This window comes from Geotrypetes seraphini, chromosome 18 (assembly GCF_902459505.1).
Source record: "Geotrypetes seraphini chromosome 18, aGeoSer1.1, whole genome shotgun sequence".
NCBI classification, from domain to species: domain Eukaryota; kingdom Metazoa; phylum Chordata; class Amphibia; order Gymnophiona; family Dermophiidae; genus Geotrypetes; species Geotrypetes seraphini.
This window is the reverse complement of record NC_047101.1, coordinates 27,577,077-27,593,971: the sequence shown is the minus strand read 5'-3', so window position 1 is coordinate 27,593,971 and position 16,895 is coordinate 27,577,077. Positions and strand designations below refer to the sequence as shown.

The window sequence follows — 16,895 nt, the reverse complement described above, 5'->3', positions numbered from 1 at the left end:
CAGGGACCATTGCTCAGGCAAAAGGGCCTGATGGGCCGCCGCGGGAGCGGACCGCTGGGCGAGATGGACCTCTGGTCTGCCTCAGCGGAGGCAACTTCTTATGTTCTTATGCTAATTGAACTATCAATAGGATTACCGGTAGTTTTACTTTAATACAATTTTACAATGTTCAAACAAAAATAACTTTCCTTTCCAGAACCCACAGTGCATCATCTGCTCTTTTCTGATTCATTTGTGCTGTGTATTGTGTTTTCTTTCTTCCTATGTTGTCATCCCAAATTGATATCAAATACTTAAGCAGGTAGGGGTGAGTGAGGGATGACTTTAGCTGGTTAACAATTATATAAGGTGGTTAGGAAATGCACTTTGCTCTTCATTTCATAACTTTTAGAAACAGAGAATTTCAGAAGGGACATTTCAGAATAATGGACAGGTAGAATTTTGCAAATGAAAATAATATGCATTGGAAAAACAAGTACAGAACTGTATTATGTACATCTGATACAGGTAAATGGAACTGCATGTAACTGCTGTGAAGAATATACAATTGATCGATTTTCATAAATAACTGCAGAATAAAATCATTAGGATAATTTTGTGAGTCTGTTTCCTCTCGTATGCTTTTCAGCTTTGCTAGTGCCCCATGTCCCTTCATTTGCAACTACGATGTGCTGCTGAAAAGTTTTCAGCCCAACCAAGAAGAGCAGTGTTCTCCCTAGCGTCTTTTAGCCGGGCGCTTCCCCCTCAGTGTCCTCCGGATTCCCCCCTAGTCTCACTGTCTCACCTTTAAAGCTAATTACAGCAGCCTGCAGAGCGAACCTAGCAGGCTGCCGTTGGCCTCTGCAGCACATTCCCTTTGCCACAGTCCCGCCCCTGGGTTTTGGCCAGGTAGTGACCTGGATTGGCCACCATGAGAACGGGCTACTGGGCTTGATAGAACATTGGTCTGACCCAGTAAGGCTATTCTTATGTTCTTAACGTCCTGCGGAGGCTCTGCAGGCTGCCTTAATTAGCTTTAAAGATTGGTCCTCAATAAGCGACGGTCACAGCGTGGAAGATGACCTCTCTTGCTGGGTGTGGGAAGCAGCTGAGGTAAGGCCCCGTCCATCGCGAGGGCCCCAGCGGAATTGGGATTGCCATAGAGACACTGGATCTGGACACCGGGGGAGGGAAAGAGACAGAAAAAGACCTTGAGGAGGGACGGGAAAGTAGACTTGAACCAAAAGGGAGGGGGAAGACAGGGCAGATGCTGGACTAGAGGGGGTAGATAGGGGAAACACCCTGAACCGAGGAGAGAGAGATGCCAGGCCCTGGAGAGGGGGAAGACAGAGTGAGAGGGACAGAAAGAACTGGATCAAAGATGGGAAGACTCAAAATGTTAGAAGGAAGATAGAGTGAGGGAGAAACCTGAAACAAAGAGGCAGAAGAGAGGGGGGCCAGATGTTGGACTTAGGGGTATATAGAGGGAAGAGAGAGGGAGAGACTGCAGAGAGGTGGAAAGATTCTGGACCAGGGAGGGAGGAAGGAAGAGAGAGAGAGAGGTAGAGAAAGGAGAACAAATGCTAGATATGGGGGGGGGAGGTGTTGTAAGCAGAAGAAAGAGAGAGATAGGCCTGGACCAAAGGGGAAAGACAGGAGGCAGATGCTGAACTATGGGAGGTGCAGACAGAAGAGACGGAGGGAGAGAGACCCTGAGGAAGAACAGAAAGATGCAAGATCATAATAGAGGAGGGAGAGAAAGGGAGACATGTTGCCAATAGGGGTGGAGGAGAGAGGAAAAAAATTTGGACTCATGGAGGGACAGAGAGATATGTTGGTTGGGGGAAGGGAATGTACAGTCAGAAGGAATTCCTCCCAGAAACTAATTCACCAGACAACAAAGGTAAGAAAAATGATTTCATTTTCAATTTAGTGATCGAAATGTGTCAGTTTTGAGAATTTAGAATCTGCTGTCTATTCTTCTATAGTTGTTAGTGAGGTAACATTGCATATTTTAAAGGTATCTGCCTTGACCTCTTTGAAAAATATAAATGATAATTAACATTTTCTCTGCATAGAGTGTGCTTTGTGGGTTTTTTTAAATTTTGTAGTTATCATTATGAATTAATAAGATTATATTGTGTGTACATGAAAAATGAATGGAAGAAATTGCATTACAAGTACTATTATAAAGGGGGTGTGGGTCAGAGGCGGAGCTTGGGCTGGAGTACTTGGTTGGTATTTGTTAGACTTAGGGGGTACTTGGCTTGAAGAAGTTGAGAAACACTGATCTAGATGACTATGGAGTTCATGCAGTAAGGGCCCCTTTTACATGGCCACAGTAGTGATTCTCCCATGGCAAATGCACCATAGTCCATTCAATTCCTATGGGCTTCAGTGCATTTGCTGTGGCAGAATTGCTATTGCAGCTTTGTATAAGGAGCCCTAAGGCAGGAACTACTGTCTCTATGCATTAGATTCAACATGAGTTTGAAGTTGGTTGAATACCACTCTCTCAAGTATGGTAGTTTTGAAAGAAATGGAAGGTTTGATACTTGCCAGTAGTTATTTGGAATAAGAGGATCTGCATTACTTTTTTTCAAGGGTGGCTTAAATACTATTGGAACACTGCCTAAGTGTCAAACCTTAAAGGAAGTCATATTGAGCACTGGAAAATAATAATAATTAATTAATTAATTAAAATAGTGCACATTTCATTATCGCCGCCACCAAATTTCCCCGTCCAACCCCACCCGGCTACTTTTTCGTGCCATCCGGCTGGAAAAAATTTCTGGGGAGAATACTGCATATGTTAAAAAGCAAGAGTGCCAGCACAGATCTCTGGGGAACCCCACTATTTACCCTTTGCCACTGAAAGAAGGTTTTAGCTATTTCTAAAGATGCATTTCCTCTTATTTCTATAGCTTATTATATCTCCTCAAGGTAATATATATACATATATACAGTGTTCTCCCCAGAAATATTTTTCAGCCGGGTGGCATGAAAAAGTAGCCGGGTGGGGCGGGACGGGGAAATTTGATGGTGGGGAAAATTAAGGGCTCCTTTTACTAAGCTGCAATAGCGTGTTTAGCACATGCAGAATTGCCGCGCTACATGGCTAGAACTAACGCAGCTCAATGTTGGCGTTAGCGTCTAGAATGTGCGGCAATTCTGCACGAGCTAAGCGCGCGGTAAAACCACTATCGCAGCTTAGTAAAAGGAGCCCTAAATGTGTACTATTTGTATTAGTTAATTATTATTAGTTATTTTCCAATGCTCAATATGACTGCCTTTCTTAAGGTTTGACACTTGTTCCATAATATTTATATTAAATTTAAGAAGTATCCAATTCTAGAAGTGAATAATTAGATATTTGCCCTCTTTCAAATAGAGCAGCGTCTCTCAAACTTTTTTAACTCCGGCACACTAAACGGAGCAAATGTTTTTTGTGGCACACTAAATGCAGCAAATGTTTTTCATGGCTGGAAAAAATTTCTGGGGAGAACACTGTTGCCGTTAGTTTTAAAGGTCCAATCACGTCAAAGAATGATGCTTATCTGGGCAGTTGTATAATAAAAAGAATGGATAAGATAACATGAGAAATGAAATTGTCATGAATCAGAGGGATACATACCCTGTAGGTCCTAAAAGCAGGCTTGTGGATTAGATATAAACTATGAAGGCAATTGCGTACCTAGCATATGTGACACCCGAGGCCCATTGTTTTTGACACCCCCCCATCTGTATGAAAAACATGATTTTTAGTAACAATCCACACATCATACAAGAGTGTACCTAGGAAAAGGCAGCATCCTACATATTGCAGTGAGCAGTACATCAATACACCCATTGTAAAACTAAACAAGCCAGACTAGTACAGATCAATCCTACACAGTCAATCCTAACTGAAAACCATGTCTTTCGAACACACAGAACACAGAAAACACCTTCGCCTAGTATGGAATATGTAATCACAAACTAACCCCTCTCCCTTTTACAAAACTGTAATGTGGTTTTTAGCCATGGTGGTAACAGTTCAGACTCTCATAGAATTCTGAGCAATTACTACCATGGCTGGTGCTAAAAAAAACGCTCTACAGTTTTGTAAAAGGGGGGATAAAATAGAAAAACGTAGACAAAGGTTAAATTGAACCACCAAGAAGCTGGACTCTGCATACAATGCAACACCACAGAAACAGCGATGCATCTCCCCTAAAGCAAAAAAATAAATAAATATAATTTTTTTCTACATTGTCTTCTCTGGTTTCTGCTTCCCTCATAGTCTTGTCACTCTCTTCCTTTCATCCACTGTCTACCCTCTCTCTGCTCCTTCTATATGGCATCTTCTCTCCTTGTATTCCCCTTCCATCTCTCCCTTCACCCCTATTATTCTGGCATCCATCTTCTTCCATTCCCTCCTTCAATGGTCTGGCATCTCTCTCCTCTTCTTCCCTTCCCTCTCCCACAACCCCATGGTCTGGCATTTTACTCTCTCCTCTAACTTCCCCCACTTCCATCAGCATCTGCCCCCTTTCTTTCCCTCCAACCCAATTCCATCCAGTATCCTTCCCCCTTATGTCTCTCTCTCCTTTCCCTTACTCAAAACCAGTAGTATTTATATAGATTTATAACCAACCCACTCAACTAGTAGTATATAAATGCACTAACTGGGTTGTTATATCAATGCAGTAATATGCTTAATCGAAATACCTCAGCCCCACCACTCCACCGCAATAATAATTTTTTCTAAAGCGGGAGATTTACGTGGTGCTTCATCACTGGTAAATCGTTTCTAGCGCCGTGATTGCATTTAAATGTTGTTTTTATATGTATATTATTTATGTATATTTTATTTTCAACTTATCAATGAATAAATAAAGAGTTATAAAATGTGAAAGATAATATACTTAACGTCTATACACAGCTAGACCTGGGAGTCTGACCCGACATGTTTCGCACTAATTGTGCTGTCTCAAGGGTCTCCCGAGGTAGCCACAGTCATCCGACTCTCAAGTGTAATGTCTGTAGTGAAAGTAGCATATGGCACCCGTAGTACTGTTAGTGCTTAGAATAAAGAACCGTGCTGTACATGAGGAGAAAAAAGAAAGAATGAGGCGATAAAATGTAAAGTGCTGCCCCCTCACTGTACCACTTGATAAAACTAAGGAGCGATGTTCTAGAGCAGGGGTGCCCACACTTTTTGGGTTTGCAAGCTACTTTTAAAATGACCAAGTCAAAATGATCTACCAACAATAAATTTTTTTTAAAAAAACACCCCACAAAACACACTGTACGCAGAGAAAATGTTAATAATCATTCCTATTCCGGGGTTTTTTCAAAGAGGTCAAAGCAGATGACTATGCACTGTCACCTCAGTAACAACCATACAAAAATAGACAAATACCCCCCTCCCTTTTTACTAAACCACGATAGCAGTTTCTAGTGCAGGGAGCTGCGTTGAATGCCCAGCGCTGCTCTCGACGCTCATAGGCTCCCTGCGCTAAAAACCGCTATTGCAGTTTAGTAAAAGGGGACCATAGTTTAAAATATAGACAGCAGATATAAATTCAGACATTTTGATCAGTAAATTTAAAATAAAATCATTTTTCCTACCTTGTTGTCTGGTGATTTCATGAGTCTCTGGTTGCACTTTCTTTTTCTGACTGTGCATCCAATCTTTCTTCCCTTCTTTCAGCCTGTATGCTTCCTCTCCTCCTGACCTCATTCCCCTCCCCCAACTTTTTCTTCCTCTCTTCCTGCCCTTTCTTTCTTTCTCTCTTCATAGAAACATAGAACATGACGGCATAAGAGGGCCACGGCCCATCTAGTCTGCCCACACTAATAGCCCACCCCCTAACTACCTCCATGAAGAGATCCCACATGCCAATCCCATCTTTTCTTAAAATCTGGCACGCTGTTGGCTTCAATTACCTGTTGTGGAAGATTATTCCAGCGATCAACCACCTTTTCGGTGAAGAAATATTTTCTGGTGTCGCCATGAAATTTCCCACCCCTGATTTTCAACGGATGCCCTCTTGTTGTCATGGGTCCTTTAAGGAAAAAGAGATCCCTTTCCACCTCGATATGGCCTGTGACATATTTGAACGTCTCGATCATGTCTCCCCTCCCTCTGCGTTCCTCGAGTGAGTACAGCTGCAACTTACCCAGTCGTTCCTCATACGGGAGATCCTTGAGACCTGAGACCATCCTGGTGGCCATTCGCTGAACCGGCTCAACTCTCCGCACATCTTTTTAATAATGCGGCCTCCAGAATTGTACACAGTATTCCAGATGGGGTCTCACCATGGATCTGTACAACGGCATTATGACCTCGGGCTTACGGCTGACGAAACTTGTACGGATACAGCCCATGATTTGTCTAGCCCTGGATGAAACTTTCTCCACTTGATTGGCAGTCTTCGTGTCTTCGCTAATGATCACCCCCAAGTCACGTTCTGCTACAGTCCTTGCTAGGATTTCACCATTTAGGGTGTAAGTCCTGCATGGATTTTTGCCGCCAAGGTGCATAACCTTGCATTTTTTGGCATTGAAACTTAGTTGCCAAGTCTTTGACCAATGCTCCAGCAGGAGTAGGTCCTGCTTCATACTGTCAGGCATTGAGCTTTTGTCGGGCACTGTGCTTTCATCTGTTGTGCGGTTGCCTACTATGTTGCATAGTTTGGCATCATCGGCGAATAATGTAATTTTACCTCAAAGCCCCTCAGCCAAGTCTCTTACGAAGATGTTAAATAGGATCGGGCCCAAGACCAAGCCCTGCGGCACTCCGCTGATCACCTCCGTTGTTATCGGAGAGGGTACCATTTACCACTACCCTCTGAAGTCTACCTCTAAGCCAGTCCCTAACCCATGTGGTTAATGTTTCACCCAGTCCTATCGAACCCATCTAGCTCAATAACCTGCGGTGTGGGACGCTATCAAACGCTTTGCTGAAGTCCAAGTACACGACGTCCAGGGACTCCCCTATATCCAGCTTTCTTGTTACCCAGTCAAAGAAGCTGATCAGATTTGATTGGCAGGACCTTCCCTTCGTAAAACCATGTTGATGGGGATCTCGTAGATTCTCCTCGTTCAGGATCGTATCTAATTGGCGTTTGATTAGTGTTTCCATAAGTTTACTCACTATCGATGTGAGACTCTCCGGTCTATAATTCTCAGCCTCTGTCCTGCATCCCTTTTTGTGGAGTGGAATGACGTTAGCCATTTTCCAAACCAATGGGACTCTTCCTGTACTTAGGGAAAGATTGAAGAGCGTGGATAACGGTTCCGCCAGGACGTCACTCAACTCCCTGAGCACCCTGGGGTGTAGTTTGTCCGGTCCCATAGCTTTGTTCACCTTGAGTCTTGATAGCTCCTCATAGACACTGCTGGGCATAAACTTGAAATTTCAAAACGGGTCTTCTGAGTTTTCCCTCGTCGGCAGCTGAGGGCTGGATCCCGGCGCCTCGCAAGTGAAGACCAAGCAGAAATATTCATTTAAAAGTTTGGCTTTGTCGGAGTCCGATTCTACATAGTTCCCGTCGGGTTTCCTAAGGTGTACTATCCCATCTGTGTTTCTTTTTCTGTCACTAATATACCGGAAGAAGGATTTATCGCCCTTCTTGATGTTCTTCGCAAGGTTCTCCTCCATTCAGAGTTTGGCCTTCCTGACTGCCGTTTTGACCGGTTTTGACTTTGCCAGATAGTCTTCCTTGGATTCTCGCTTCCCTGATTGTTTGTAGAGGATGAACACTCTTTTCTTCTTTTTTATAAGGTCTGAGATCTCCGCAAAGAACCTCTGTGATCTATTGTTTCTTCGCCATTTACTTACTGATTTAACGTAGCGGTTGGTTGCTTCGTGTAAGGTTGATTTCAGAGTTGACCACATTACTTCTACATTATCTGTTTCGGCATGGTTTTGCAGTGCCCGATGGACGAAATCTCCCATGCTTTCGAAGTTTGTGCCCTTAAAGTTGAGAACCTTGGTTGATGTGCTTGACTTAGTGAAACCTTTCCTGAGGTTGAACCATATCATGTTGTGGTCACTGGAGGCCAACGTATCGCCTACCTAGACCTCTGTGACACTTCTCCATTGGTGAGTATTAGGTCTAGTATCGCCCGATCCCTAGTGGGCTCTAATACTATTTGTCTGAGTCTCGCTCCCTTTATAGAGATTAATAGCTTCCTGCTGCCGCTGGTTATAACGGAAAGATTGTTCCAATCCACATTAGGCATATTGAAGTCTCCTAACAATACTGTGTCTCCACGCAAAATGATATTCTCAATGTCTTCGACTAATTCTATATGTTGAGCAGCAGCAGAATTTAGCTGGGCGGTCATCTAAATTACCCGGGCGGTTCGCCCGGCTGAAAGGCCCTAGTGTTCATATATATATATATATATATATACACACACACACACACACATATACATATACATATTACAGGTGGAGAAACCTCAGGATCTTAAATTGTTCGTAAAGATTACTCGGCACAAAAAAAATTTATCAAAAGGTTATCAAAATTTATAGCAGTTACTTAGCTTAAGAGCAGTCATTTATCTTCCAAGTCTACTGCTTCTTTGTCAGTCCATTGATGATCATATTTCCTCCTTTCTCCAGATCAAATGATGTTTATAATCCAAAATTTGCAAAACCTTCTGTAATACTCTCAAAATTTGCAAAGCTCTCTACTATATTCCAATAATCTCTCCCATACATACTGACCTAACCCTAAGGGAGAAATATATCAAGTAACAGAAGGAGTTGGATAGATATTCCCAGGCTGCTTTGACAGGCTTTTACAAGAACATATAGTCATAGCAATTTACAGCTGCTCCGAGGAAGACACTATTTCTCAGATTTTATATACGGCACTCAAAGTTGCCTGTGCAATTTGAGTAATGAAAAAATTAGCATCAGTGATCAGGTGGATTTACGTGTGCATCTTGGCAGGTGATACTCAGATTTTATACAGATGCACACATAAATCTTTTAGCGCTCAACTGAAAAGGGGACATGGCTATAGGAGGAGCATTCATTAAAGTTGTGTGCACTATTATAACATTCAGAGGATTCATGCCTCATTTACGTGGAAGAATATACACCAGGTTTCATTTGGTGTAAACCAGAATGCCATTTATAGAATAGCATTAAATGCTCATTTTTGGGGGCACCCATTCATCCATATTTACACATGTGTAATGTGCAGAGTGGCATAAGTAAGGGGGAGGGGGTGGTCCGCCCAGGATGCCGTCTTGAATATAGCTACTTCCGAGAAACCATGAGAACTGTAGGAGTAGCTTACAGAATTTAAAAAAGCAGCAGACAGTCACAGAAAAAGCATGCCATGTATCACCACACACATAAAACAGAGACTACATGCACATATCAGCCACAAAGGACAGTTTTATTTCACTTTATTGCTTTTATACCTTTTCAATTATTATGCACATTTTGTATTGTATTGTTTTTACTGTAACTATTATGAATGGTTTTGTTCCCTGCTTTGAGCTGATGTAAATGCGAGCTAAATTATTTTTTAAATAAATAAATGTACTGATCACTCGGGTTCTCAAACATCACCATCTTATCCTGATACACAAGAATTTCAGATACCACTTTGTCTTCCTCCTGCTTTGTTTTGCTTGTTTCTGTTCTTCCTCAGTTTCCAGCTTTGCAGGTTACGCTTTACCCTGGTTTGGAGTTTTTTGGCTCATCCCAGAGCCGCACCCTCAGTTGTCATCCCACCCCCTATATTAGATGAGTTCTGCCTTGGAATTTCAGAGATGTTCTGGGAGATGGTTCTTACCAGGCACTTGCTAAGAAGTTCATATTCAAATGTTTCCATTTCATATTGTTCTGTCAGCTCCTTGCATAAGGCTATTGCTTCCTCCCACATCTGCAATGTAAGCATACATTGAAATCTGCATGGATAAGATCAGAATCCATAAAACCCCCCATATAAGACAGCATCCGTACATTACATCACACCCTTCTCTTCTTTTTACTTTTAGTCATGATTGTCCTAATCATACTCCTCCCTTCTCCCAGTAGGAGGCTGTCCCATACCATTAATCTGATGCAGTACTGTTACCAAGATGGAGAAACCCCGAGGCTGAAGCATAACATTAATGAATGTAGCCCAACACCCTTTTTATTACCTAGCCAAAGAATGCATGCAAATTTGCACTTGCTATTTGTTCAAGAACTCCTAGGATGGGACTTGATATACAGTACTGCTTTTTCTGTGTGGTTACAATCAACGCGGTTTATATATTTTAGACATGTATTTCTTTTGTACCTGGGGTAATGAAGTGTTAAGTGACTTGCCCAGAGTCACAATCTTGGGGGTGCTGAGACAACTGCTAAAATTTCATGCATAGTTTTGGAAATACAAATGTATATGTTTGAATGTATTTCCTGCCCCAACTCCAACCCCACAAATGGCCTATATGTGTGAGTGTAGTTGTATTATATAGATGCTCATCTGCACATAGGATGAGTAAATTTCAAAAAGCAAATTTTCACACATTAAACTATGCCCTCTTAAAAATCAACTATGCAACAGATAGAAGAAAATATATGTGCCTAATATGTTTGGTTTCCAATCCATTTCTTAAAGCTTTACCTTGCCTTTATCAAAGTAGCCAATGATGGTTTCATAGAGATGTTCTTTCAGCTGCCGATGGGTCTGTGTGCAAGGAAATTCTATCTGCATGACCTGTGGAGAGCAGTGCTCTTCTGACCACTGAAAGGGAAATTCAGAACAGCATTGTTTTCAAATAGCTCATAAATTGAAAGTAAAACATTGCCTTCTTGAATGTCTAGAAGGAAAGGAACACAAACAAGCTGTGAGATCTTTCATTGGACTCATGTAATACATATGCTCCTAGCTTCAAGAGCTAAGCTTTTCAGTGTGCAGCGGTAGCTAAGAAAGCAAGCAGAGCGTTAGGAATTATTAAAAAAGGAATGGAAAACAAAATTGAGAATAATATAATGGTTTGTATCACAGTTATGTTGGGTGGTCCTTCACAAGCTACTCCTGCCACATAATTTATTCTGCATCTTGCTTCCAGATCTGACATTTGATGCCACCCTCCCCCACCCCCCACCCTAGAAACTCTCACTTAGTGTACCTTAGTTTCTGGATGGCAGCAGCAATGTGCATCTACTACTTGTGCAAACTCTGGAAGCTTCCCTATGCCACATCCCATCAGAGAGATAAGAGGAAGTTACATCAGCGAGAGCGTGCATAGCGTCGCAGAGGGAAGTCTGCAGGATCAGCACAGGAAGTGAACACGTGCTGGTGCTGATGCCTGCAAAGGTGATGAGGTTTGGTTTAGAGAAAGGGAGGGAATTGCTGGGCTGTGGGCTGGTAAATGGGGGCCACTGCTGAATTTTCTTGGGTTGGCCTAAGTCAACATTAACTACTCCATACCACAATACTGTATGTAATTTTATCACATCTTAAAAAAGATACCTTTTCTAATCGTCTTTCTTGTAAATCCATGCCCTCTTCCTGGACAACTGGCTTATGCATCCCATGTCATGAGACTGCTTGTAGGAAGCCTCATTTACATAATTTTTTCAGACCCTCCCCTCTTACCTCAGGACTGCCCTCAGGATTTCAGTTCATGCAAAAGCAGACATTGACATCTGTAGAGGGCATAGAGAAAAAGGAAGGGTAAGGGGAAACTCCCCGACCAACTGCCCATAACATGAAAAAGCTCAAGTATAAACAATTGAAACAGGTTATTAAACAGTATAAATCTGAAAGAAACGGTGCTATAAGGAGACACAGCCTGCACTATAAGAGGGGGACGCCACCTCGAGGGATCCTCCCCCCGAAGGCAAAATGCTTAACATAATCAGATGGTACTCTTAGAAAGCTGGTCAAGAAACCATAAATCCAGCTTACAAATACTTATGAAGTCAGACAATCAGCGAATCAGGAACTCCCAGGGCAGGTTGCAGGAATAGAGTGTGGATTTACAAGAAAGAAGATTAGCAAAGGTAAGAACCCAATCTTTCCTTCTTGAACAATCCCACTGCATTCCTGGACAAGTGGGACGTAATAGAGCATCCAGTAGAGTCAAGATGGGACTAATGAGTCTGCTGCCAAAACAGAGGAACCAAAAGCAGCATCCTGCTTGGTTGCCACATCAATCCTGTAAAACTTGGTAAAAGTATGCAAGGAGGACCAGGTAGCATCCCTGCAAATATCCTCCAAAGAGATTGCTGATGACTTTGCCCAAGAGGAGGAAACACCGTAGAATGAGCCCTCACTGAAATAGGAGGCTTCCTTCTGGCTGTGATGTAGGCAGAAGAAATAGCCTTATGGATCCATCTTGAAATGTTGGCTTTTGAAGCTGGCCTGCCCTTATGGACAGGACCCACCAGTATGAACAGATGGACGGAAACCCGAAACTTGTTTGTGACCTCCAAGTATTGCAACAAAAGCCTGCGCACATCCAGCAACCGCAACACTGGGTCCTGCTCTCTCAAGCAGGAGGGAATAAAAGTAAGTAGTTGGACCTTCTGGTTGATGTGGAAACTAGAGACCACCTTCAGAGAAAGGAGGGAACAGTTCACAGAAACAAGCTTGAATTTGTAATCCGAAGAATAGGATCTCTGCAGGATAAAGCCTGAAGCTCAGAAACCTTGCAGGCTGAAGCTATGGCCACCAGGAAAACTATCTTGACAGTGAGGTCCATCAAGGACGCTTACTCCAGAGGCTCATAAGGCAGGCAAGCAAGCGACCGGAGAACTAGATTGAGATTCCAAGTTGGACAGGGTATCCGCAGAGGGGGACGAAGCTTCAAGGCACCCCTAAGAAACTGGAAAACATCCGGACTGCTAGTCTTCTGACTGCCCCTCCAGCCCGACACCAATGGCCAGGGACCTCTGCCACCTACGGAACACCCATGCATGTGACCTTCCGGAGGAATGTGGTTGGTTCTGATCCCAGGCACACCTCCATGAAGCTATGCAGCCTGTGCTTAAACCCACTAGCAGATGAAACTGGGATGAGCCAGCTCCCAAAGGAACAGTCCCTAAACCCTGATCTGAAGGTGCAGGCTGTCCAGAAGGTGCACAGTAAGGCAGCCAACCCCCTGGAAACACAAAGTCTGCAATCTCCTGCAGCCAGAGCTGTTCCCGCTGGGAACCTCTGCAGCATGAAGATGCAAAATGCGTAAAAATACCGATTAGAAAAAAAATTAAACACAAGCAGAAAAGACTAGCTCCTACTGTCTCACTTGTAGGAAAGCAGCTGGAATCATGAGGTAAGAGGGAAGGGTCTGAACAAATTCTGTAAATTAGGCTTCCTACAAGCAATCTTGTGACATGAGATGCATAACTCATTTGTCCAGGAATAGAGTGGGATTGTACAAGAAAGCAAAATTAGAAAAGATAAAGAGGGGTGATGAAAATGATTTAAAAAAATAAAAAATAAATAATCCTGTAGCTAGGACCTGCCCACCAAGGGATGCAATTTCCTCTCACACTGAGGAAGTGTCTCAAGGGGCTTCTGCCCAAGAGGAAAGGGTTCAGGCAGTTGTTGTAGTTGGTGATTCAATCATTAGGCATGTAGATAGCTGGGTGGTTGGTAAGCATGAGGATCGCAGTTTTTGACCTAGTAGACCATGACATCCTATTACAAATACTAGATTCAATAGGAATCACAGGTAAGGTACACACATGGTTTCAAGGATTCCTACAATCTAGGACTTACAAAGTCAAACAAAGGAAAATCAGAACCATGGTCCAACCCCTGCGGCATACCCCAAGGATCGCCTTTATCTCTCACACTCTTCAACCTCTACATTGCATCCCTCGGCACCTGCCTAGACAAATTAGGCATAACCTATAGCTATGCAGACGACATCACCATTCTCCTTCCTTTTGATCAACAAGCGCCCTTCATGACAGACACACTACACAAAACACTAGAAACAGTAGCAATATGGATGAAAGAGCACAAACTGAAACTGAATCCTGACAAAACAAAATTCATTCTCCTCGAAAATAACAAAACCCCAACCATAACAAACCTAGTAATAAACTCAATCACATACTCCATTTAACCCACTCTAAAACTTCTAGGAATGCTGATAGACAGAGGCTGTACCATGCAGCCACAAATCAACAACACAATACAGAAATCATTTGCAGTCATGAAAAACCTAAGACAAGTTTGAAAATTGTTTGACAGAAAACAATTCCAGCTCTTGGTCCAGTCCCTAGTCCTGGGTCTTCTAGACCAGTGGTTCCCAACCCTGTCCTGGAGGAACACCAGGCCAATTGGGTTTTCAGGCTAGCCCTAATGAATATGCATGAAGCAAATTTGCATGCCTATCACTTCCATCATATGCAAATCTCTCTCATGCATATTCATTAGGGCTAGCCTGAAAACCCGATTGGCCTGATGGTCCTCCAGGACAGGGTTGGGAATCACTGTTCTAGACTACTGCAACATCCTCTATCTCCCCTGCCCCGCAACCATGATAAAACAACTACAAACAATACAAAACACAGCTCTGAGACTTATCTATTCACTGAGGAAACACGACCACATCACAGTGGCTTACCTCAATTCACACTGGCTCCCAATACAAGCAAGAATACTATTCAAATTCTACTGTCTACTATTTAAGACCATAAACGGAGTCTGCCCAGTCTACTTGAACAACCAACTAATCCAAACAACCACAACCAGACATAGGAGAACCCACACTCCATTCATGCACCCTCCAATCAGAAATGTCAAATGAAAAAAAATGTACGATGGCCTCCTGGCTACTCAAGCAGCAAAACTAGACTACCAATTCTCCAATTTACTGATCACAACCCCAGACTACAAATCCTTCAGAAAAGAAATAAAAACCCTGCTATTCAAGAAATCCTTAAAGACAAATTAACACAACAAGAATCATCTCAATCCCCAATAGCAACCGGCTCCACTCCATAATACCATGGGAAATGTCCAGAAAACTCCTTATGTATTCCTAAATGTCCAAATAACTCCTTATGTAATCCGTCTTGAACTGCAGGGTAATGGCGGAATAGAAATCACTAATGTAATATAATGCAATCGCTTGGTCACTTGACTACCTGGTGGAAGGTGGCGGACCTCATTTATCACTTAGATAGCATTTTAGATAGTGCTAAGGAGGAGCCAGCTGTCTTGGTCCATGTAGGTACCAATGACATAGGAAAATATGGGAGGGAGGTTCTAGAAGCCAAATTTAGGCTCTTAGGTAGAAAACTGAAATCCAGATCCTCCAGAATAGCATTTTTTAGAAATGCTCCAAGTTCCACGTACAGGACCCAAGAGGCAGGCAGAGCTCAAAAGTGTCAAAGCGTGGTTGAGACGATGGTGCAGGGATGAGGTATTTACATTTGTTAGGAACTGGGCAACCTTCTGGGAAAGGGGGAACTTGTTCCGAAAGGATGGACTCCACCTTAACCAGGATGGAACCAGGCTGCTGAGAAGCGGCAGAAAGCCGACAGTCACCCAGGAGCAGATAGTTCGGTTTGAGGTATCTTTGAAGGATACTATTGAAGCAGGATATTTAGGGAGTAGAGTGGTTTCAATAATGGTGAAAGAAAACCAGGAGGTTTTAAGAAGGCTGAGTAATAATTCCGAAACCCGGCAAGCCTGCGTCGGAAATAGAATCATACCGCCCAATCTCCCTTATAAATGTTGACATAAAAATCTTAGATAAAATATTAGCTAACCGTTTGGCTGTCTTACTCCCTCAACTGATAATACCGGAGCAGGCGGGCTTTGTGAAAAATCGACATTCGGTTGTTAATGTTAGGCGACTGTTGACCGCGATGCATAGAACTCAAGTTACTCGCACCGCTGGCATCCTGGTTAGTTTAGACGCGGCCAAGGCTTTTGACCAGGTCAATTGGAATTTTCTGTTTGCGGTCCTCACACATATGAGAATAACGGGTTGGTTTTATAACATGATTCAACTGTTATACTCGGCCCCGACGGCTAGTGTCTTGGTCAATGGTGTTGGGACGGAGCCCTTTCCCATATTGCGGGGTATGCGCCAGGGGAGCCCTCTTTCTCCTCTCCTGTTTTTGCTCTATTTAGATCCTTTCTTGCGTACCTTACTAAATGATGATCAGTTAAGTGGTCTCCCAGAAGGGGATTCTCAACTTCGAGTCCTAGCCTTTGCAGATGATATTTTGCTGACATTGTCTTCCCCTCAGCCTTCTTTGACCAGGGCATTGGCCATCTTAGATGAGTTTAGTTTGTATTCGGGGTTGGTTCTAAATTATCAAAAATCAATGGTATTGCCTCTGTCTAGTGAGGTTCCTGGCACTTGGAGGGGAGATTTTCCCCTAAGGTGGTCAACAGATCATTTGACTTATCTGGGGATTAAGATACCCATGGACCTCACTAGATTATACTCCTTGAATGTCTTGCCACTCCTGACTCTTACTCAACAAAAATTGCAACTTTGGAGGGAGTTTCCTTTATCACTGCTGGGCAAAATTGCTCTATATAATATGGTTTTGGTGCCTCAATGGCTTTACATGCTTCAAATGCTTCCGGTTTTACTGTCCATTAAACATGATAAATTGGTGGGCAAAAGTTTAACATCCTTTTTATGGAATGGGAAGCGTGCGAGATTGGCACTGCCGGTCTTAATGCTTCCCAAGTCCCAAGGGGGTCTGGGATTGCAGAATTTACGATTACTTTCACAAGCGTGTCAAATGCGCCACTTGAACGATTGGTTCCGGGGCACTCGCTACTTTTCGGTGACTGCCTCGGAGCTTACGCTTTGTGGCTCATACCACTTTAGCTATTTGCTCCACACTCGTCATCTTCCTAGTGGATATGGTGGAGGTATATTTATTCTTCCGCTTCGCCAGGTGTGGCGGAGGTTATGTAAGTCCTTAC

General features: G+C 43.1%; 1 protein-coding gene across 5 annotated transcripts in view; it reads right to left on the bottom strand.

Annotated features, from left to right (window-relative positions):
• The window catches only part of DOCK2 (dedicator of cytokinesis 2), a 601,528-nt gene that overhangs the window by 108,220 nt on the left and 476,413 nt on the right, over positions 1-16,895 (bottom strand). For all 5 annotated transcript variants that reach the window (XM_033927247.1, XM_033927252.1, XM_033927251.1 and 2 more), the window contains 2 exons: positions 10,605-10,724; positions 9,786-9,875 (listed from right to left, as the gene is read on the bottom strand). In XM_033927247.1, the coding sequence (XP_033783138.1) occupies positions 9,786-9,875; positions 10,605-10,724 (210 nt within the window). The remainder of the gene's footprint in view (positions 1-9,785; positions 9,876-10,604; positions 10,725-16,895) is intronic.